At 43.3% G+C, this 24,261-nt stretch overlaps 1 protein-coding gene across 2 annotated transcripts; it reads right to left on the bottom strand.

Annotated features, from left to right (window-relative positions):
- Positions 1-7,833: 7,833 nt before the first annotated feature.
- Positions 7,834-20,246, bottom strand: LOC139540123 (protein unc-45 homolog A-like). Of its 2 annotated transcripts, none has more exons than XM_071343700.1 (17): positions 20,096-20,246; positions 15,058-15,250; positions 14,771-14,946; positions 14,582-14,671; positions 14,304-14,471; positions 13,323-13,491; positions 13,049-13,219; positions 12,665-12,836; positions 12,166-12,466; positions 11,899-11,993; positions 11,665-11,806; positions 11,339-11,479; positions 10,076-10,203; positions 9,911-9,977; positions 9,700-9,813; positions 9,107-9,496; positions 7,834-8,960 (listed from the first exon to the last, which is right to left on the bottom strand). In XM_071343700.1, the coding sequence occupies exons 1-17, from the start codon at positions 20,117-20,119 to the stop codon at positions 8,685-8,687; spliced, it is 2,817 nt and encodes a 938-aa protein (XP_071199801.1). In that variant the 5' UTR covers positions 20,120-20,246; the 3' UTR covers positions 7,834-8,684. The 2 variants fall into 2 exon arrangements, with proteins under 2 accessions (XP_071199801.1, XP_071199802.1); XM_071343701.1 differs by having other exon boundaries at positions 8,769-8,960; positions 9,088-9,496.
- Positions 20,247-24,261: the final 4,015 nt, after the last annotated feature.

The following is a 24,261-nucleotide window of genomic DNA, read 5'->3' as shown; positions in this document are numbered from 1 at the left end:
CACCAGGGTCTTGACCTGACTGCAGTTCGGTGTCAAACGACTTCAGTGGGAAAATGCTCACCTTTGATGGCCACTGGCACTTTGGAGAAGTGTGCTCTTCACGGATGAATCCCGGTTTCGACTGTACCGGGCAGATGTGTGAGCGAGCAGTTTGCTGATGTCAATGTTGTGGACAGAGTGCCCCATGGTGGGGTTATGGTATGGGCAGGCATAAGCTACATACAACGAACAGAATTGCATTTTATCGATGGCAATTTAAATACACAGAGATACCGTGATGAGATCCTGAGGCCCATTGTCATGCCATTCATCTGCCGCCATCATGTTTCAGCATGATAATGCACAGCCACATGTCGCAAGGAACTGTACACAAATCCTGGAAACTGACAATGTCCCAGGTCTTCCATGGCCTGCATACTCACCAGATATGTCAACCACTGAGCACGTTTGGGATGCTCTGGATGGATGTGTACAACAGTGTGTTACAGTTCCCATCAATATCCAGCAACTTCGCACAGCCATAGAAGAGGAGTAGGACAACATTCCACAGGCCAAAATCAACAGCCTGATAAACTCTATGCGAAGGAGATGTTGTGAAATGGTGGTCACACTAGATACTAACTGGTTTTCTGATCCACACCCCTACCTTGAAAACAAGTTATCTGTGGTCTCCTAACCAGTTGTGCTATTGTATGTTTGTGTTATTTGTAACTTATTTTGTACATGTTTCTACCACTGTCTCTTATGACCAAAAATAGTTTCTAGATCTCAGGACAGCGATTACTCACCTCTTACTGGAATTAAAAAAAATCTTTAATGAGTCAGACGCAAAGGATTTACTTAAAACACCTGACAAGGCCCTCATCCCCGTCATTCGCAGGAGAAAGACCGAGATATCAGGGACGTAGGTCCGGGTGCTTTGTAAGGATCCGACAGCAAGTGGGTAATCTGCCTTTACCATCAGTCCTATTAGCCAATGCCAATGTTTTCCCGCACATTGACTCTGTACCGGTAACCCCTGTATATAGCATCGCTACTGTTATTTTACTGCTGCTCTTTAGTTATTTGTTTTACTTAAGACTTATTTTTCTTAACTGCATTGTTGGATAGGCTTGACCCTATCCCCTCCTCTCTTCTCCAGACCATTTCCGGAGACCTTCTCCCTTACCTCACCTCGCTCATCAACTCATCCTTGACCGCTGGCTACGTCCCTTCCGTCTTCAAGAGAGCGAGAGTTGCACCCCTTCTGAAAAAACCTACACTCGATCCCTCCGATGTCAATAACTACAGACCAGTATCCCCTCTTTCTTTTCTCTCCAAAACTCTTGAACGTGCCGTCCTTGGCCAGCTCTCCTGCTATCTCTCTCAGAATGACCTTCTTGATCCAAATCAGTCAGGTTTCAAGACTAGTCATTCAACTGAGACTGCTCTTCTCTGTGTCACGGAGGCGCTCCGCACTGCTAAAGCTAACTCTCTCTCCTCTGCTCTCATCCTTCTAGACCTATCGGCTGCCTTTGATACTGTGAACCATCAGATCCTCCTCTCCACCCTCTCCGAGCTGGGCATCTCCGGCAAGGTCCACGCTTGGATTGCGTCCTACCTGACAGGTCGCTCCTACCAGGTGGCGTGGCGAGAATCTGTCTCCGCACCACGTGCTCTCACCACTGGTGTCCCCCAGGGCTCTGTTCTAGGCCCTCTCCTATTCTCGCTATACACCAAGTCACTTGGCTCTGTCATATCCTCACATGGTCTCTCCTATCATTGCTATGCAGACGACACACAATTAATCTTCTCCTTTCCCCCCTCTGATAACCAGGTGGTGAATCGCATCTCTGCATGTCTGGCAGACATATCAGTGTGGATGACGGATCACCACCTCAAGCTGAACCTCGGTAAGACGGAGCTGCTCTTCCTCCCGGGGAAGGACTGCCCGTTCCATGATCTCGCCATCACGGTTGACAACTCCATTGTGTCCTCCTCCCAGAGTGCTAAGAACCTTGGCGTGATCCTGGACAACACCCTGTCGTTCTCAACTAACATCAAGGCGGTGACCCGTTCCTGTAGGTTCATGCTCTACAACATTCGCAGAGTACGACCCTGCCTCACGCAGGAAGCGGCGCAGGTCCTAATCCAGGCACTTGTCATCTCCCGTCTGGATTACTGCAACTCGCTGTTGGCTGGGCTCCCTGCCTGTGCCATTAAACCCCTACAACTCATCCAGAACGCCGCAGCCCGTCTGGTGTTCAACTTTCCCAAGTTCTCTCACGTCACCCCGCTCCTCCGCTCTCTCCACTGGCTTCCAGTTGAAGCTCGCATCCGCTACAAGACCATGGTGCTTGCCTACGGAGCTGTGAGGGGAACGGCACCTCCGTACCTTCAGGCTCTGATCAGGCCCTACACCCAAACAAGGGCACTGCGTTCATCCACCTCTGGCCTGCTCGCCTCCCTACCTCTGAGGAAGTACAGTTCCCGCTCAGCCCAGTCAAAACTGTTCGCTGCTCTGGCACCCCAATGGTGGAACAAACTCCCTCACGACGCCAGGTCAGCGGAGTCAATCACCACCTTCCGGAGACACCTGAAACCCCACCTCTTTAAGGAATACCTAGGATAGGATAAAGTAATCCTTCTAACCCCCCCCCCCCCCCCCTTAAAAGAGTTAGATGCACTATTGTAAAGTGGTTGTTCCACTGGATATCATAAGGTGAATGCACCAATTTGTAAGTCGCTCTGGATAAGAGCGTCTGCTAAATGACTTAAATGTAAATGTAAATGTTGGTTTAAGGGATTGTAAGTAAGCATTTCACTGTAAGGTCTACATCTTTTGTATTCGGCGCATGTGACAAATCAAATTTGATTTGATATCTGTATTCCCAGTCATGTGAAATCCATAGATTAGGGCCTAATGCATTTATTTCAACTTACTGATGCCCTTTATATAAACTGTAACTCAGTAAAATAATTGAAATTGTTGCATCTTGCCTTCTTCATCAGAGAAAGCATCTGAGCGAGCGAGCGAAACAGCACCCCTCTATATGTAGCCCGTGTATCTGATGCTATCTGGTCAGAAATAGTATGACATTCCACAAGATATAGTCCCGACACAAATCTAGCGTTGCCAGAGGCGCGACCCAGTCGTTCAGTCTTTTTGTTCTGTATCTATGAATGCGACCCAGTTGTTCGTTCTAAATGTTCCATTGCCATACTGGCTGGCAACGTGCTTATCCCTTGCTTGTTAGCTAGCCAACTACGGCTAATTTGCTGTCACGTCAAACAACACGTCAAACAATCTGCGTCACAAATTGAACTGACAGGCTGACTACGCCGCTCGTGTCGTAAAATAAATGTAGAAATCTATATTATTCAATTATTGCACCCACACTGCTCGCGAGCGTCTGCGTTGCCAAGTGCTAAAATAGAAGTCAGTTCTATTTGTAACGCAGATCGCGCTGCAAGTTCTGCCTCTCCCATCTCCTCATTGGTTTATAGAAGCAGGTACCCACGTGCCATCTCCTCATTGGTTATACCCACGTGGGTAAATGAAAGACTAACGAGGTCAGTGGCGGTAATGCACCTAATTTATGAAAGTTGCCAATCGCAATATAAAGTCCAGAGAAGAAAAACTTTGGAGGAGGAGAGATGACTAGAAATGATTCGGTTGACTGTTTTATGTGTGGATTAATTATTGGAGTACAGGACCTTGTGCATTTCAGGTAAAATAACAACTCAATGTTTATATCCCAGGACAAATTAGCTAGCAACCGCAAGCTAGCTAAATAGGACAAATTAGATAGCAAGTGCTAGCTAAATTGCCATACATGTTTAATGCTTTTCGACCTGTCCCCAAATTAATATAATTGGTTCAGAGTTTGTTTTGCTATTTTAACCTACGTGTCGTGATCGCGTTTGGTGTGGGGGACAAAATACACGCGCAGCCGTTTTGGCTTGTTTCACTTTGGAATAAATTGGGCATGGTTATTTTGTTTGTTATTTTTGTGTGGTGTCTGTGGATTGAGCAGTTGTCTCGGGGGCATGTCCGTGGCTTGGGGGGAAATCTGCCAGCGTGCTGGGGTTTTTCCTTGCCAGCGGCCTACAGTGTGTAATTACCCACCGCAAAGACTAGGGTTGAGTTATTGTAGGATTTGGGGAAGCTGCATATATAATTAATCTCTCTCCTGTGGTGCCCAGTGTGATTGGCATTTCTCTTGTGGTCTGTGTGCTCAGCAGAGGGGAAGAGCGAGAATTTAAAAAACGTATATTTTTTACTTGTGACTATGGCGTCTAATGTAGACGAGTTCATTCGCTTTCCATCAGAGGAACTGTTCGAATTATGTATAAAGAACAGCTGTTGAAGATCGCTGAACACTACAAGGCTGAAATTAGTTATAAAGGTCTAAAAAAAATCTGTTGGGTTGACTATTGAAAGCCAATCGGATGAAGTGGTATTCTTGAAGTTACCACTGGGGCACCCTCTGCCGAGAACTCGCCACCTCCTCAGCGTCTCGCTCTTTTCGTTTCAATGGCCGCTCCATCTGTTAGCCCTAGTAGTCTTTCTTTTGAACACCAGAAATTACTGCTTCTGTTATAGCTAGAGCATTATCATGAAAAGGAATTGGCATTTAAACAAGATTTGTAGCGTGTGTAATAAATGCTGTTTTTATTTGACCTTAACACATAGCTATAATACTGTTATAATGCCTTCCTTATTAAAGCAGACTTTGTTGCAAATATCTTGCTACACCCCACAGTTAAACACGTTCTGCCCGTAACAGATACTAACCTCACTCCCACACGCAGGGGAGGATGGCTGACTCAGACCTTTTATGACCACTGATAAGGCAGGCATGCCACTATACGAGCACGAGCACGCACATGCACACACACACACACACACACACACACCCTTGTTTCAGGCTGGGTTTCCAAGAACAAAGAACAGTGCCAAGAACCAATGAGACATTGACACCAGCGTGGAGGGGACGGGCCTCCACTTACAACGACCAGTCAGGAGCACGAACTACCAGAATCTACCTACGTCATTCACTGTATAAAATGTACTGCACAATATGTTTCGGGACTCTGTTCTGCTAGTTCCTTCTGAGCTAAATGAACGAGTCCGTGCACGCTTTGCTCAGATATCTTTACCTCCAAATAAGCGGTCTTTACTATACCTTATCCACCTCGTCCAGCGTCTCAACTTGGTCTCATTTCTCAAGTAACGATTCATCAACACGTGCTAAAATCAAGTTGCAATAACAGCGACTAGAGTTGGTTAGGGAAGGAAAGCTCTCAGGGGAGTTTGCGCTGGGAAGGTGACTCAGATTTACCTAGTGGTCGCTCCTCTCTCGGTTGTGCCCCGGACTCATTTGATATTGTTGCAAACTTACTGTTGACAATTTAATGAGAAGGACCCTGAGACGTTCTTTTCGTTGGAGTTTGTTGCTGACGCACTCTCTCGTGCGCCCTGTTCCTGAATGTCTAAGTGACTGACCATTGTTTATTTTTTGGGGTATTGTTCTGTCGCTTCTGTCTGGTCTCGTTTTCTTCTTTCCTCTTAAAGGTTTCTTCCTGTGCGCAAAGGTTGCTGAGGTCTGGGGAGGACAAGGTTGGCTGGGGCAAGTGGAAGTGTGGGCCGTCATTGAGGACGTAGGGCTGGGCCAGTGTGTGTCCCGGGATAAATACCTTTCCCCATTCATTGAGGAGACTCCATGTAGGTCTGGGGAGGACAAGGTTGGCTGGGGCAAGTGGAAGTGTGGGCCGTCATTGGGGACGTAGGGCTGGGCCAGTGTGTGTCCCGGGATAAATACCTTTCCCCATTCATTGAGGAGACTCCATGCAGATACACTTGGATTTTGGTTGTTTGCTTTGGCACCTTTCAACAACATCCATCATTATCACGTCTATGCACGCAACCAATCACTTACACTACTGATTACTGACTACACACACCATTGTTTATTGTATATAGGTTACTTCAGTTAAGGAATAACAAAAATGTATCACCGCGTTGTCTCCCTCTTTGTTACGGGCTACGAGCCGGTTCGTGACAGATATTATATATTGAATAATCGGGACATGCTGTATAAAAATACTTATGTTTTTAGGATATTCGTTCTGAAATAATATCCTATTGGTGAACCAACTTGTAAATGCAGATGGCCTTTTACTTAATTATAAGGATTTCTGATCACTTTACAAGATCCCTGTAAAACCTAAATATTTTGCAATTGTTTTAGATGCCATTCCCTCAGGTGTTGCTTTATTATTCAGGAATGTAACCTGACCCTCAGAACATACATACAATTAACCCCGTTGACGCAGCAATAGGAAAGTTTTGTTTTTCTTTTAGTCCATTCAACAACAGAGCTATAGGAGCCTTGTTTCAACAGGATGTTGTATCTATCTATCTATACCTTATGTCATGCCTTATTGGAATGGTTTTATTGATGTCTGTTGGGGGGGGGAAGTTTGGATGTTGCCACACCCACACACACACACCTACTTATTAACAAAATGAAGGCTGTTTCTTTCAAAAGTATTCATAAATATTATCATGCCTACCACTATGCGAATAAGTAAAAAAAAATATATTTATTTTTTAATGACCACCGAGAAACAGCGTTGCAGCTTTTTTTGTCATTGTATTCATGTAAGGGCTCAAATGTCCTTTGTATATTCTTTCTATATACTTGTTTCCCATTTGTTAAAAAGGAACACATTTTTGAAACATGCTAACGTTACTAGCCTCGTACCATGAATATGCATAGCCATCTCGAGAACTCTAAACGTTTTCTCAGTTTCCGGGATTCACATGTCCTACTTATATCAGTACACTCATAACTTAAGCATTACGAAACTTATATTCAATCAACTAAACCTCACGTACCAAATAATAATTTTTGGTTGAAGAAATTCGACACTCATTGAATTCCATCCGAAACAATGGAAAAACGCCCCCTGCTGGAGGGAGAAAGATTTTCCGCTGTTGGGCCTCTTTCTCTGGTCTAGATTAAGGGGCCAGGGTTCGGATCTAGAAGCACGATTTCGACTGCTCCTACACTTTTGCTTCAGTACTTCAGTTTAACTGACGCCCGGCCCAGAAATACAATTTTCATAGACGGCCCCATAGAGAAGTCAGATTTGAAAACTAAGACACTTTAGTCATTACCTTTGTGCACAAAGCATCCATTGAATTATTCCCCCATAAAATTGCTGAGGCAGATTTTATTCCATCACTCGCAGCCAAATATATTTTATATTCATCCAATATCTGCCATGTTTTTGGATAACATCACGAGGTCTGTGCACATGTGATGTTGGTCCAATGCTGGTCCAATTCATGCCAATGACTGGAACGAATTGCAAAAATCAATGAAGCTGGAGACTTACATCTCCCTCACTAAATTTAAGCATCATGTGTCAGAGCAGTTTACCGATCACTGCACCTGTACACAGCCCATCTGTAAATAGCCCACCCAACTACCTCATTCCCCAAATTGTTACTTATTTTTGCACCCCAGAATCTCTACTTGCACATCTATCACTCCAGATTTACCTCCTTAATCTTACTACAGTTGCACACACTGTACATTGATTTTTCTATTATGTTATTAACTGTACATTTGTTTATCCCATGTGTAACTCTGTCACACTGCTTTGCTTCATCTTGGCCAGGTCGCAGTTGTAAATGAGAACTTGTTTTCAACTGGCCTACCTGGTTAAAAAAAATTATAATAAACAGGATGAAACCCGAATATAGAAGGTCCGTGAATCGGCATATGTGAACATGAGTAGATTACCTTAAACAACGGGCAAATATGTCTCATACCGCAGTGGTCTAGATGCAGTCTTTAGTGATGAAAACAATTCATACAATGGATTAGTTAATGAAGAATCACTGACTTTACATAGCAACAGTTTTTGTCAGCCAGCCTACTAACTTGGTCGTGCTGGTTGTTTATAAAAACTACCAAGACATTGGAAATGTAGTGGAAAAAGAAAAGGCAAATAAAACCAATGATCCATATAAGGTGCAAGTAAATCATAACATAAATATTGTGTTGTAAACATTAAAAAGGAAATACATGTATTGGAATACAAAGGTCAATAGAAAACTACAGCAAGATAAAGGAATGACTTGATGAATGCATGAAGTACTATATTTGGTTGTTTCAGTTGTTATACTCTTGTTGGCTATGCATTGTGCCTTTAGCGTCAAACAGAATAATCCATGAGTGTAAGGTGGCATGGCAGTTGAAGCATGTATAATGTGTCCTCTTTAGCCCAGGTCTGGGAGATCTGTTATGATTGAAAGAAAAATTGTTGTGCTCAAATGTTTGTAGAGACAAAAGGTCATTGGGTGGCAGTTTCAAAAGGCATATACTTGATGGAAAAGGCTGCTAATTATTTTCATTAAAACAAATAATATTTAAGTGAGTGCGTGTTTTTCCTTTCTTCAAGATCCATTATGAACATTCACCAACTCCAGCTCTCAGGTTGTTGCACATCACTTAATGTTTGTAAAGCATATCAGCTCTCAAACTGAAACCAGCACAGCCTACTGCCCTCAAACATCAAAACTGCTTGCCTCCTATTCTACAAAACACACCTCACACAGAACAGCAGTGGAGCAATCATCTTATAAGTCTTTTCTCCTGTAGCATCACACACACACTTCCATACTGTCCTCAGGGCTCATTTCCTTCTCCCCCTTCCTCTGGCTTCTTGATGATGCCGTACTCAATGGCTTTATCCAGGCAGTGCTGTGCTGCTCTGGAGATGGGGCTCTGCTCTGTGGATTTAGCCAGAACGGAGAGGATCTCCAGCGCCTCGCTCTCCATCAGCGTCTCGGCCAGGCTCTTCTCCGCCTGCATCAGATTCAGCATGACCACCACTCCACGGTGACGCAGCTCCAAGCTGTCACTAAGCAACAGGGCCTGAAGGATCTCTAGCCAGTGACTGGTCTGGAATCAGAGCGAGGGAAGTAAAGTGAAACTCTGGACAGAAATAGTAAAGGAAAGTTGTCTGGTATAGTATATTCAATTTAACCTATGTGTGTATGTATGTATGTATGTATATATATATATATACACGAGGGAGGATGCATCACCGTTCCAGGGATGCGTGCACACAGCTCAGGCTGCTCTGCGGTCAGCATGGCCAGGGTTCCAGCTGCAGCTTTCCTCAGCCTCTCATCTTCCTCTCCACTGTAGAGCACCAGCAGCTTCAGACGGTCATTCCCCGTGGCCACGTAGAGCTGCTGCACCTCAGTGCTCAGGACCAGGTTACACATGCACTCTGTGGCTGCAGAGCGGACCAGCTCGTGCTCCTCAAACATGTAACCCTCTACCTTGGGTACAGCTTTCTCCTTGATGATCTTCTGTCTGAGCCGCTCGCTGATACCAGCCAGGTTGGTGAGGGCCATGAGAGACTCAAAGTTCTGCAACAGGGAGCAGTCCAGGGTGAGCAGACTGACCAGGGGACGCACCACCTCATAGATCTACACACACACACACACACACACACACACACACACACACACACACACACACAGAAGAGAGAAAGGAATCAGTGAGTTTACATGAGAGCACCACCATGGATTGAAATGGTCAAATCTGAACAGGCTCAGCAATATCTTATTACTAGATCTCCACACAAACATATTTATTTCTCATCAGTGGAGGAGGATAGGGTGGTTCTCACTCTCTCCCCAGGGAAGGCTATCTCTGGGTTGGATGTGATGGTGATCTTGGCCAGGGCCTGTGCTGCCTTGGTCTTCCCGACATCAGTACTCTCAGAAACCAGAGGGAGCAGGGCCTGGCAAGACAGCATCATTAAATGCATTTTACTGGTCAATTAAATCAAGTAAGAAAGGTGGTGTGTTTAGACATAACTGACATGAGAATGGTCTCACCTTTCCTCCACCCTGTGCCACCACTGTGCCCCTGTCCTCCTGCCTCTCCACCAGAGCCAAGAACACCCTGCAGAGAGAGATACACACAGGGGGAAAAGACTGCGTTGTAAACAGGGAAGACAGAATATTATTAGGCTAGAGCCAGGGAAGATAAGACAGACAAACCTGGCGATGCACTCCCTGCAAGTCTCAGTAAGGGCGGGACTCTCCTGTTTCCCCATGCACACCAGAGCAGACACCACACCTGCCTCCAGCAGCTTCATCAACCTCTTCTCCACAAACGAGTGAGCGTCCTGAAACAAACAGACAGTGGGGCAATCTCTTCGCTATCTTGGTCAGAGTTACTCTATTGGCCAGGTCTCTCTTAATAAAGGATGTCTTTGACCTCAATGGGACTTATTGGTTTAAAAGGTTTAAGTAATAAAATTAATCTGGGACAAGAGCTGATAAAAATAACCTAATTAGAGGAATATTCCCTGTGTCGAGACTTGGGGTGTAACGGTTCACCAAACCCACGGTTCGGTACGCATCACTGGTCGATTCGGTTTCAGTACAGGAGGAAAATAAAATTCCATTCATAATGTTCCTGGCATGGTCTGTTGTGACAGGATTGTTATGTTGGGCCTCTAAAGTTTACACTGCTGCTGCGTTTGTAACCATGTGGGAGGTGGGAATTTACCAGTTGTGAAGTCGTAAATACCAGTTGGATTCATTCATGTGATTTGAACTCTAATGCTGCGTCTACCATGAACTAAAAAGTACAGCTATCATGCTTAAACAAAATTTGAATTAAAAAAACACATTAATAGATTGCTTTTTCTAAATAATATTTTGTTGTAACATTTAACTGCTGAAAACACTGTTATAGAGGCAATTTCCTTAGTTAGTGACACCAGAGGTCACCATATGGAAGAAGTGGGTGCTCAGGATGATAAACGAGTTTCCCACTAGTAATTACCAGTTGGAGAACCGTTCACGTTTTATCCACAACTCTCTGTCCATCGTCGTCGTAATCTACTGGGAAGCCAAAATTTTAACAAACTGGAGATTTAAACGATGATGGAGGATCCGCCAATTCTGGTTTATCGACCCCACCGGAGAAATAGCTCCCGAGTGCACCTCACAAAAGAACAGTTTGAAATGCAGCAATTAAAATTTCATTTTTTCACATAGGCTCTGTTTTAATATCCTTAAAATGTTTTTCAGCTCAGATTTACTCAAGAGGCATAGCCTATAGGCCTAGTGTTTTTATTTGTTGTAATGTATTCATTCGGGTTCACAGTGCGAACTGAACCGAGGTCCCAGTACCGACCGGTTTGGTACTAATACTTGTACCATTACACATCTAGTCGAGACCCAGTGATTAGTGAGGTTTGGATGTCTAGAAGTACCTTGGGTAACACGGCCCTGACACACACAGTGCAGTACCTTGGGGTGTTCCTCTGGTACGTGCTGTTTAGCATACTTGGCAAGCTCTACCATCTGAGGGTCAGGCTTGTCCACATCATAGCTGTTAGTACAGTTCACCAGAGTAGAGCCCACTGCAAACAGTACTGTCTTATCCTCTGACTGTAGGGACACAATACACCGCCATCAGACATCACATCAAATGAAATGACTAGTTATCATTACATCTCTACACCAGTACAAAGGGAGGCTGGGAGGAACATATCTCATGATATAAAAAGTCACAATATAACAATCATATTGTCTGATTTGACCTTGATATTAAGGGGTGGGGGGGTTAAGCTTACCTTAGCTAGCTGAAACATTGCCTGCAGGGCATTCCTGTCCTCAACTAGGTCCTCCTTTACGTCAGCGTCGAAGGTGAGGTAGGCCAGGCCCTCAATGGCCCACCGCCGAGATGTTGGGGGGAGAGACTCGTTACACAGCCACCTGGGACAGGAAGAGGTACATCATCTGACTGTTTCTATAATAACAAGCTACATTTTAAGTTACACACTTTGAAAAAAACACAGGTCACATACTTCCTGCACTGTTTGGCCAGTTTCAGTGTGGACCCCTCAGCAAACTGCTTCATGCTGAAATCTGTCCCCCCAGCTGAGCCAAGCTTACACAAACCCTGTAAAACACACACTTTTTCAGTCAAAAACTGATTCAGTTGTCACTACTTATTTCAATGTTTATTTGTTATTCCAATGGGACAATTGGCCCAGTGTGTTGGAGTTTAGCTGAACCATAGACAATATAACAATTGTATAGTATTGTTCTATAGCTATTGGCTGAACCCTCACCACTAGCGCTCGAACCCGTATCTGGTCGTTCTCACTCTTCTTGTAGAGGTCCTTGAGCAGTGCCACGCCATTGGCTGTGATGAACGAGGCCCTCTTGGCCTTGCCTGCAGCGTGGATCAGAGCCTCCACCGCCACCTGCTGGTGACACACGACCTCCGAGGCACACAGAGAGATGACCGCATCCATCATACCCGACATCTCCAGGGTCCTGTTGCCCACGTCGCTGGGTCCTTGCAGAAGCACAGACACCGTCTGAATGGCGCGCAGCTTACTCTCCAGGCCGGGGCGGCCAAAGTGATGCCTGCATAGAACAATAGCAGTAAAGGTATCAGAGTAGTTCTCACACACACAAGCAGATTGTTTGGATTTGTACCGACAATGAAAATAAAAAGATGATGTTCACAATTCAATAACCTATAAGACATGACTATGCAACCTGGTGGGAGGCACAACCACAATCAACACAGACTAGAAAATCAAGACAGGACAAAACACTCACTGGACATATTCCTCGCAGAGTTTATTGAAGTTCTCCCTCTCGGCATCACTCTTCAGGTCATCATAGAGTTTGCTGAGGAGCACAGAGCAGCTCATGTGGGAGTTGTCTGTGAGAGGAGGTCCCTCAGACATCTCAGGGACCGTTCCTGCTACCTCTAGGATCTTCTTTAGCCCTGCACAGGAGAGAACAGAGATATGGTTGATTTAACTCCTTGATAGTTCATATTTACACGTACATCGGATTCAAAATACTATACAATACTGTGTGAGCCTCATCTGCATGACAGAATGGCTGCATCCACCAAAGAAGAAAATACAACATGCTCTGTTTCTACCATACCCTGGTCTCTACCATACAGTGTGAGGGAGTTAGTCTGTCTCTTACCCTGGTCTATGACCCACAGTGTGAGGGAGTTGTCTGGGTTCCTCTGGGACTTGCGGGGCACCTGTTTGACCAGGAGGTTGATGGCGCTGTCTCGGCCCGGCCCGGACACACTGCTCGCTGGCATCATCTCCACCAGGTGGCGCAGCATGGAGCGCAGCTCACGAGACGGCTCTGTACGGCACACACACAAATATATTTAAGTCAGTCACCTTTCTTTTCTATCTCTGTTTTATCGAGAAGTCACAACCTGTAACCGGAAGACATGTCATCTCACCAGGCAGTATGGCCTCGTCCTTCCCTCTGATCTCCCTCGTCATGCCCTCTGTCAGGGCCTCGAACATCACCTGCAGCAGGTGACAGGCAGCCAGGGACACAGCAGACGCCCCAGAGCCCATCACCCCACACAGCTGCTCCATGCCCAGCTCGTTCACTATGGCCATGGTCTGGAGAAGAAGATGGTGAAGGTGGTCATGGTTGAATGAAATGTCGCTAGATTTTTTATTTAAATACTGTCTAGTGTTTCATATGGAGAAACACAGATATGACCAATACTTACTGTTGCGTCAAAAAACAGAACACTCAAAACATGAGCACAATGGCAGCTCTTCCTTTAAAGAACTCCAGGCCTCAAGAGGGCAGATAACCCAAAAACACGGGTGGAACTAAAAAATTTAGCCAGGATTTCTGGAGGGACTACTTTTACATGCGCACCTGGCAGATAAGCATGGGTATAAAATGTTTGGGCTTAGCTTTGCTTGGGTCCTCAACATACAAACAGCTCATTGTTCAACCCTAAAGACGCAACTGGTATGTAATGTTTGGAATTATTTATTATGTTGCATCCAGTGCTTAGCACAATTTACATGTTTAACTCTGGTAGGAGTGGTGACTTCTTTTGTTGTGGATATTTTCTGACTGCAAAAGTAATTGCTTGAAGTGCTAGATTGAATTGTTTAAACGTTTACTTTATTCAAAGCCATGCTTTGTTGCTGTGTCATGCATTGTTTATTGTGTAAAATAATGCATGTTTATTCTCTGTTTAAGGTTATCAACCTATTCCCTATTCCTCTGTCATTCAACTACTCTATTCAACAAATCAACTGTTTCAACATATTCAACAAATGGCATCAAAACCATAATAAAACACTGGAAAGGAATTGAGTTGTCCCTTTGCATCCTTCACGTGTTGAGCAAGCCGTTTTCAAGTTTGGGCAGAGCTGAAATAATTATAACACCTAGACAACTTGACACTTACTCTGGACTGATGGCCAGTACACAGGCCAACCAGGGTCCTGAGAGCAGACAGGACCACCTCCTCCTGCTTGGAGCCCAGCAGACTTTGGATCAGCTTCACCCCGTCGTTACGAAAGATCTGCTCGGCTCCCGCCTCCTCACGAGACAGCACCACCAGGTTCTGAGCAGCCTGCCATTGAGAAATAGATCACAAGGTGTAAGGTTCATCAAAGCTGAAAACATGCCAGAGTGTGCTTTCGTGTAGTCAGTGTTTATGTAAGTATGGTGTGGTTGTTTTACCTTCTGTCTGTCCGAGGGCTGTGCTGAGGGGTCCAGGAGAAGAGAGAACATCTGCTGAACGCGAGCGTCTGTGGAGGACATCTGAACTGACTACAAGGGAGAGAAAATAAATCCTTATTATGGCCTTGGACCTCCTGGGAACATTGTAGAGACTTCATCAGAACTACATAGTCTCTGCTGGTACGTCACCTTTTTCTGGCTCTGTGCTCCCAGCAGTCTGAGCATCTCCTTGAAGGTGTTGTTTGTGGGCTCCATCTGTGCACACCTCTGAGCGTCCAGAAACGCTTCGTTCAGACGACCCAGCTTCTGCAGGGCCTGTGCCCGCCGGAACCTGGCTTTCACATCACCAGGGTCAGCATCAAGAGCTAGAGAGAGAGAGAGAGAGAGAGACACTCTACTTAGTCAAATGTAGTATATATGATCATTTTTTCATTGGTGAATGACAACGTTGACAGGTTTGTTCTGCACTCTCCCACCTTTGGAGGCATCAGCCTCAGCCTTGGTGTAGTCCTCTAGCTTGAGGTAGCAGGCGGAGCGGTTGCGGTGCAGGACAGCACTCTCCGCCTGGCTGCCACTCAATTTGAGAGCCTTGGTGTAGAAGAACAGAGCCCCCTGCATGTCCCCTGCATTGAACAGGGTATTCCCCTCTTCCTTTAGGGCACCAGGGTCCTGGATCAAAGATGTACAGATAGTGGGCACAATACTGTCACGATCTGACAACGAATCATCCAACTTCTCTCCACAATATCATGGTCATATGGGATATACGGTACCAGTCGTAGCCCTGACAAGCTATCCACCTTCTTCCCATCTCGTGTCATCTAGAGGCACTTTGCCTCAATTAAGAGTGCCTTCCTTCAGGTGGTCCTTTATTTCTTTCATGTTAACAATTGCTGAAACTCCTGTAGTAACTCCCTTCACCCACTGCCATCCAGCATGCTACTCTCAACTACACGTTTACATACAGTACCAATCCAAAAAGTTTGGACACACCAACTAATTATTTGCACCATTTTCTACATTGTAGAATAATAGTGAAGACATCAAAAATATGAAATAACACACATGGAATCATGTAGTAACCAAAAAAAAGTGTTAAATCAAAATATATTTTATATTTGAGATTCTTCAAAGTACCCACAGCTTGGCATTCTCTCAACCAGCTTCATGAGGTAGTCACCTGGAATGCATTTCAATTAACATTTTAGTCATTTAGCAGACGCTCTTATCCAGAGCGACTTACAGTAGAGTGCATACATTTTATTACATTTTTACATACTGAGACAAGGATATCCCTACCGGCCAAACCCTCCCTAACCAAACCCTCCCTAACCCGGACGACGCTATGCCAATTGTGCGTCGCCCCACGGATCTCCCGGTTGCGGCCGGCTGCGACAGAGCCTGGGCGCGAACCTAGCCCAGCCTGGGCGCGAACCCAGAGACTCTGGTGGCGCAGCTAGCACTGCGATGCAGTGCCCTAGACCACTGCGCCACCCGGGAGATGCCATTAACAGGTGAGCCTTATTAAAAGTTGTGTTATTTATTTCCTTCTTAATGCGTTTTGGCAAGGTAGGGGGGTATACAGACAATATCCGTATTTGGTTAAAAGGCCAAGTCCATATTATGTCTCGAACAAGCAAAGAGAAACGACAGTCCATCATTACTTTAAGACATGAAGGTCAGTCAATTCAGAAATCCAACATTAAGTCCAACATTAAGAACTTTGAAAGTTTCTTCAAGTGCAGTTGCAAAAACCATCAAGCAATATGATGAAACTGGCTCTCATGAGGACCGCCACAGGAAAGGAAGACCCGGAGTTACCTCTTCTGCAGATGATAAATTCATTAGAGAGTTACCAGCCTCGGAAATTGCAGCCCAAATAAATGCTTCACGCAGTCCAAGTAACAGAAACATCTCAACATCAACTGTTCAGAGGAAAACAAGTTACAGTTGACTTACAATTAATGAATCAGGCTTTCATGGTTGAATTGCTGCCAGGAAACCACTACTAAAGGACACCAATAAGAAGAAACTTGTTTGGGCCAAGAAACACGAGCAATGGACATTAGACCGGTGGAAATCTGTCTGATGAGTCCGAATTAGAGGTCGACCGATTGATTTTTCAACGCCGATACCGATTATTGGAGGATCAAAAAAAGCCGATACCGATTAATCGGCCCGATTTTTATTTATTTATTTGTAATAATGACAATTACAACAATACTGAATGAACACTTATTTGAACTTAATATAATACATCAATAAAATTAATTTAGCCTCAAATAAATAATGAAACATGTTCAATTTGGTTTAAATAATGCAAAAACAAAGTGTTGGAGAAGAAAGTAAAAGTGCCATATAAGAAAGCTAATGTTTTAAGTTCCTTGCTCAGAACATGAGAACATATGAAAGCTGGTGGTTCCTTTTAACATGAGTCTTCAATATTCCCAGGTAAGACGTTTTAGGTTGTAGTTATTATAGGAATTATAGGACTATTTCTCTCTATACGATTTGTATTTCATATACCTTTGACTATTGGATGTTCTTATAGGCACTTTAGTATTGCCAGTGTAACAGTATAGCTTCCATCCCTCTCCTCGCCGCTACCTGGGCTCGAACCAGGAACACATCGACAACAGCCACTCTCGAAGCAGCGTTACCCATGCAGAGCAAGGGGAACAACTACTCCAAGTCTCAGAGCGAGTGACGTTTGAAACGCTATTAGCACGCACCCCGCTAACTAGCTAGCCATTTCACATCGGTTACACCAGCCTAATCTCGGGAATTGATAGGCTTGAAGTCATAAACAGCGCAATGCTTGAAGCATTGCGAAGAGCTGCTGGCAAAACACACGAAAGTGCTGTTTGAATGAATGCTTACGAGCCTGCTGGTGCCTACCATCGCTCAGTCAGACTGCTCTATCAAATCATAGACTTAATTATAACATAATAACACACAGAAATACGAGCCTTAGGTCATTAATATCGTCGAATCCGGAAACTATCATCTCGAAAACAAAACGTTTATTCTTTCAGTGAAATACGGAACCGTTCCGTATTTTATCTAACGGGTGGCATCCATAAGTCTGAATATTCCTGTTACATTGCACAACCTTCAATGTTATGTCATAATTACGTAAAGTTCTGGCAAATTAGTTCGCAATGAGCCAGGCAGCCAAAACAGTTGCATATACCCTGACTCTGCATGCAATGAACGCAAAGGAAGTGACACAATTTCACCTGGTTAATATTGCCTGCTAACCTGGATTTCTTTTAGCTAAATATGCAGGTTTAAAAATATATACTTCTGTGTATTAATTTTAAGAAAGGCATTGATGTTTATGGTTAGGTACACGTTGGAGCAACGAGTCCTTTTTCGCAAATGCGCACTGCATCGATTATATGCAACGCAGGACACGCTAGATAAACTAGTAATATCATCAACCATGTGTAGTTATAACTAGTGATTATGATTGATTGTTTTTTATATGATAAGTTTAATGCTAGCTAGCAACTTACCTTGGCTTCTTACTGCATTCGCGTAACAGGCAGGCTCCTCGTGAGGTGGTTAGAGCGTTGGACTAGTTAACCGTAAGGTTGCAAGATTGAATCCCTGAGCTGACAAGGTAAAAATCTGTTCTGCCCCTGAACAAGGCAGTTAACCCACCGTTGCTAGGCCGTCATTGAAAATAAGAATGTGTTCTTAACTGACTTGCCTAGTTAAATAAAGGTGTCCAAATACCGATTTCCGATTGTTATGAAAACTTGAAATCGGCCCTAATTAATCGGCCATTCCGATTAATCGGTCGACCTCTAATCCAAATGTGAGATTTTTGGTTCCACCCACCGTGTCATTGTGAGACGCAGAGTATGTGAACGGATTATCTCTGCATGTGTGGTTCCCACCATGAAGCAAGGAGGAGGTGGTGTGATGGTGCTTTCCTGGTGACACTGTCAGTGACTTATTTAGAATTCAAGGCACACTTAACCAACATGGCTACCACAGCATTCTGCAACAATACACTATCCCATCTGGTTTGCGCTTAGTGGAACTATAATTTGTTTTTAAACAGGACAATGACCCAACACATCCCTCGGTTGTGTAAGGGCTATTTGACCAAGAAGGAGAGTGATGGGCTTCCACAATCCCCCGACCTCAATCCAATTGAGATGGTTTGGGATGAGTTGGACTGCCAAGTGCTCAGCATTTGTCAGAACTCCAAGACTGTTGGAAAAGCAATTCAGGTGAAGCTGTTTGAGACAATGTCAAGAGTGTGCAAAGCTGTCATCAAGGCAAAGGATGGCTACTTTGAAGAATCTCAAATATAAAATATATTTTGATTTGTTTAATCAAAATATTTTTGGGTTACTACATGATTCCATGTGTTATTTTATAGTTTTGATGCCTTCACTATTATTTTACAATATAAAAAATTAAGAAAAACCCTTGAATGAGTAGGTGGTTCCAAACTTTTGACTGGTACTGTACATGGTTAGATGCAAATGTAGAGAAACTGTCCTAACTAGTGGTGCATGCCCCAGCTCTTGTTCATAATGGTAAGTAAAAATACTGATAAAACATAAAATTGCCAGAATAAGACCAAATGCATATAGGTATCGTCGTAGTAGCATGTGGTTAAATGTTCAATCTGTGGATGAACCTAAATAACAGTCAGATTCATCAGGCTGTAATACACAATTAATTGGTACATACAGGCTGAAACTAATGACTGCAACATCGTTTACATTTTCCTTACAAACCAGAATGTTGAATAAAATTACATTTCAACTTACTCTACAGGTTGTCCATGGTGTTTGTCCTTCAGATGGTCGAGACAAAATATCCATAGGAAAGTATTATTTACCCTACTTTTTATTGCGCCGGTAGTGAAGTTGACATTTCAGGGTTAACCATACCTTCCTGTGGATATTTCCTCTCAAATGTCGAGCAGCTGAAGGACAAGCCGCACAGCCAACAGGTAGAGTAAGTTGAAATGTAATTTTATTAAACATTCTGACTTGTAAGGAATATTTACACGATATTGTGTAGTTTCAATCTGTATTACAAAACAATTGTGTATTATAGCCTGATGAATCAGACTAAACAGTAAGCTAACGTTGCCCCAGTATATGTGCGTTAGGTATCGACAATGTGCATTTTTTCGGTTGCTCGTAAATGTTTATTTAGACCTTTTTTTTTTTTTTTTTTAGAAGTACATACCGGCCGTATTTTCTGAGTAACGAATGTATTTTGACAACCCTTTCATCCCTCTAGATATGCTGCATTCAAATTAATCGGAACTAGGAAACTCAGACATGTCCGACCAACACATTGTGGAACGGGGATGAAAGTATAACTGCAACCATTAGTAAGTCGGACATTTCCGAGTTTCCTAGTTCCGACCAGTACGTGAACGCGGCATCGGACAACAGCAACTGGGGAAGCTAACGTTAGCTAGCTAAGAAACCCACCGAGCAATAGACTCAAAACTCTCCGCTACTGGCGATCTCTTACCATTTCCTTCCCGTTTACACTCATGACTTCCTTCTCTGGCCGATAAGCTCTGACAGTAAATGACTCTTCTCACTGCAGATTTGTTTCTTTATTTCATTGATTTCTCTGCTTTTACAGGCGCTAGTTTGTGACAGTACTTTATGAAGTTCTTCCTGTGGGTGCACGATGATGACGATTATGGAGCGGCTCCTCCCTCTACACATGCTCCATGACCAAATAAGGCAGAGAATCTCTATATGCTTTCACACATGACGGTTTATCTCTTAAGCGCTTTATTTGGTTACATTTTCATTGCAGGTATGTTATGTATTGGACCAGTAGGCCTACTGGCAATGCTTTTTACATAGGGACTGATAAAGTGAGTGCAAAGCATCTGAACAAGGCCTAACGTCAAGATGTGACATTTCATAAAATATTATTACATTACAATTCATAAAAATAAAAATAAACGCTATAATATAGGGATATGTAGCTGTCTTTTTCAAATGAAATACAGATCAAAGCTCGATGCCTTACTAAATCCATTAAGTGATAAAAAATAACAGAATCCTGCAGGAAAGCTACTGAACAAAAATATAAACGCAACAATTTCAACGATTTTACTGAGTTATAGTTCATGTAAGGAAACCAGTCAATTGAAATAAATTCATTAGGCCCTAATCTATGGATTTCACATGACTGGGCAGGGACGCAGCCATGGGTGGGCCTGGGAGGGCATAGGTCCACCCAGTTCAGAGCAAGGCCTACCCACTGGGGAGCCAGGCCCAACCACTCAAAAAAAGTTTTTTCCCTACAAAAGGGTTTTATTACAGACAGAAATACTCCTCGGTTTCATCAGCAATCCGGGTGGCTGATCTCAGATGATCCCGCAGGTGAAGAAGACAGATGTGGAGGTCCTGGGCTGGCGTGGTTACACGGGGTCTGCGGTTGTCAGGCCAGTTGGACATACTGCCAAATTCTCAAAAATGACATTGGAGGTGGCTTATGGTAGAGAAATTAACATTAAATTCTCTGGCAACAGGTCTGGTGGACATTCATGTAGTTAGCATGCCAACTGCACGCTCCCTCCAAACCTGAGTCATTTGGCATTGTGTTTTGTGATAAAATTGCACATTTTAGAGAGGCCTTTTATTGTCCCTAGCACAGGGTGCACCTGTGTAATGATTATGCTGTTTAATCAGTTTCTTGATTGCCAAACCTGTCAGGTGGATGGATTATCTTGGCAAAGGAGAAATGCTCACTAACAAGGATGTAAACAAATGTGAGCACAACATTTGAGAGAAATAAGCCTTTTGTGCATATGGAAAATGTTGGGGATCTTTTATTTAATCTCATGAAACATGGGACCAACACTTTACATGTTGCGTTTATATTTTTGTTCAATATATTTATTTATAGTGTTTTTTTTTTGTATGTGACAGTTCGAATATGAGGAGTTTTTCACAATCCTCAATGTCCCAACTAGCCCAACTCCAGTGGTAACAAAGACTAAGGTAGTGAACATTATGTATAATAAGGGTTACATGGAGAAAGTCGGATCTCTCTTAAATTAAAACGGATGGCCCACCATTCATTAAAATATATTTTACCTAAATGCTCCCTGAACTATTGAAACAAAAAAGTGACCCTGCCCTATACCCAAAATAATAGTGGATAAGTGGATATGTCTACTGTTTACACTCACCTCTTGGACCAACCAGAGCCTTGGATATGCAGTTTTAGAAACGGTTCTTTGTCCTGTATGCATTACATGGCAACGCAGGAGTTTTGATAGAGCACAGGGCTGTGGGCCAGCCAGAAGGTTGTGGACAAGAGTAGGGGTGGAAATGTACTTTATAGTAAAAGCATTGCAGGAATCTATCAACGTATTTGCAATTACGAGAAAAAAATTGCCTTTTATAAAGATTTCATCAAATTCTGCGTCATTTTGCATATTGGGCAGAATCTTTTTTAATACCAAACAATTTACCTAAATTACAGGATAAGAATGGACAGAGTGGTAGGGCTATGTATTCGTCTTATCATATTACCCCAATGTCAAATCAATGGGACTTGTTTGCAACAAAACGGTCACTGTTTGCAAATAATTATATCTGAGATGTCATTAGAAATCTGAGCATGGTACAGTACCTTCAAAAGTTAGGTCCAACCTTTCCACCCCAGACAGAGAAGGTCTACCGACACAGAAAAATGTAAGGTTAACCTAACAAGAGGTCACACGTGTTTCCTAAAAGCTGTCTGGGTTTAAACATCTTCTATTGTACAGAAAGTACAATAATTTGATAAACCGATTTAGATTACTTCCCAAGCAAAGACATTTTTTTGTATCCTCATCTATAGAAGGTTGTAACTTATCCTCTGAATGTCAAAAAACGAAACAATGACGTTCCCATACCCATCAGAGTCACGTCTTTCCCGGGTATTTTACAGCTTGTTTCTAGTGTAACCGATGTGAAATGGCTAGCTAGTTAGCGGTGGTGCACGCTAATAGCGTTTCCATCTGTGACGTCACTCGCTTTGAGACCTTGGAGTAGTGGTTCCCCTTGCTCTGCAAGGGCAGTGGCTTTTGTGGAGCGATGGGTAACGATGCTTCGTGGGTGACTTTTGTTGATGTGTGCAGAGGGTCCCTGGTTCGCGCCCGGGTTGGGGCGAGGGGACGGACTAAAGTTATACTGTTGCACTTGCATAAAGCATCAAGGACCAAAGCGCTGTTATCACTTCATATAATCGGATCCTTTTTATTTTCTTCAAAATCTTAAGTTAACAAGGGATAGACCTGTGCTTTTTGCAATTTTCTTTACTCAAAAGTAGGCATATGTCATACCCTCTCAAACCCCCTCAATTCGAGTCTTGGTTTTAACTTAATTAACAGCCTTTCACTGACACGGAGGTAACGTTAGGCTATTAAAAGACTAACGTAAACTCACTCACTTTTGTACATCGCCTTGGTCCGTACAATTGACCTTATTTTAGCGCCCCAAAAACGTAATACTTACAGATCAACTGTAATGTCAATACCATTGTAAAGCACACTTTCTCCCCTTTCCAACTAAATAAATTACATTACCTAAACGCTGCCCTTTTCTGCATAATTCAAGAAGGCAATGAGCACCGTCGGGTCTTTTTAAAAATGACGGGTGGGGAAGCGAAACTAATGGGTGATAGTGTGAAGGAGAAGATTTGTGGGAAAATTGCTTTTTTTCACTCGATCTGTCCAAATGATCACCTTATCGCCTCTAAAATGTAAATAAAACACTATAAAGAGTTTATATAATGTGTCATTACATACCTATTTGAAGGTTTGTGTCGAATTTGAATCGGGCTTTTAGTGCGGTGCTAAAGTGATCTTAGAAGTAAACAGCGGCTTTGAGAATGATGATCGCATGCAATGATGACTAGGTATCCCCCCCTTACCCCCGTCACTGTCCATTTCTTGTTTTTAAAGGATGAGACCTGGTGCTACACCTGGTGGAGAGAGATTGTAAGACAGAAATAGTTGCTTTATGCGTGCTGTACGTTACGACATGACACGTCACGATGTAATGGAGGGTCAGTTTTTTCAACTTTTCTCCAATACTATAGAGCCATTACCATGTCGATCAACGCTTGAATAGAAACATAGTCATAGAAACATAGTTCACACCCCCGATTTTGAAGTCAACACAGTCGCTACAGTCCCATTAGTTTTCTTTGTAGCCTCGTTTGAATGTTGCGGTTGCGCACATTTGTACGGAATGGTGTGAGTTTACGTTATGTGGTGGGTGGAGGAATTGACTGACAAATCTATGAATATAGCAGCCTATAGCCTAATTTTGTCTGTCAAACAGGTAGACCTACCTTTTACTTCTTAAATGTGAAGAAATAGGCTCCAACGCAAATACTTTTATTTTTAGTAAAACCTAAATAAAATGAACACTGTTTTGAATTATGCCTATTTCCAGCACCATGAGCTGTCCATTCCCAATCGATTGTGCTGTGACTGCTGCTTCAAGGTTCAGAACCTCAATGTAAATGACTTGAATCTGGATTATTGTGAGGTCAATAACTCTGATAAATAGGCTACATCATGGGCAACAAACATATTGTTTTTAATAAAATTAATTATAGTATAGAAAGCTATCAACGTTTACCGGTAGTCCTCATTTTCGCTCAATCCTTCTCAAACT

This window comes from Salvelinus alpinus, chromosome 15, assembly GCF_045679555.1.
Source record: "Salvelinus alpinus chromosome 15, SLU_Salpinus.1, whole genome shotgun sequence".
Taxonomy (NCBI): Eukaryota; Metazoa; Chordata; class Actinopteri; order Salmoniformes; family Salmonidae; genus Salvelinus; species Salvelinus alpinus.
This window is presented reverse-complemented; position numbering and strand designations above follow the sequence as displayed.

Excerpts from the sequence above, each read along its gene's own strand:
- LOC139540123 (XM_071343700.1), bottom strand. The coding sequence starts at position 20,119 with ATGAGTGTAAACGGGAAGGAAATG. Across the intron at positions 14,472-14,581 it reads AGCCCTCGGACAGACAGAAG|GCTGCTCAGAACCTGGTGGT; the intron begins GTAAAACAACCA and ends TCTCAATGGCAG. Across the intron at positions 11,807-11,898 it reads CTGGCCAAACAGTGCAGGAA|GTGGCTGTGTAACGAGTCTC; the intron begins GTATGTGACCTG and ends TTCCTGTCCCAG.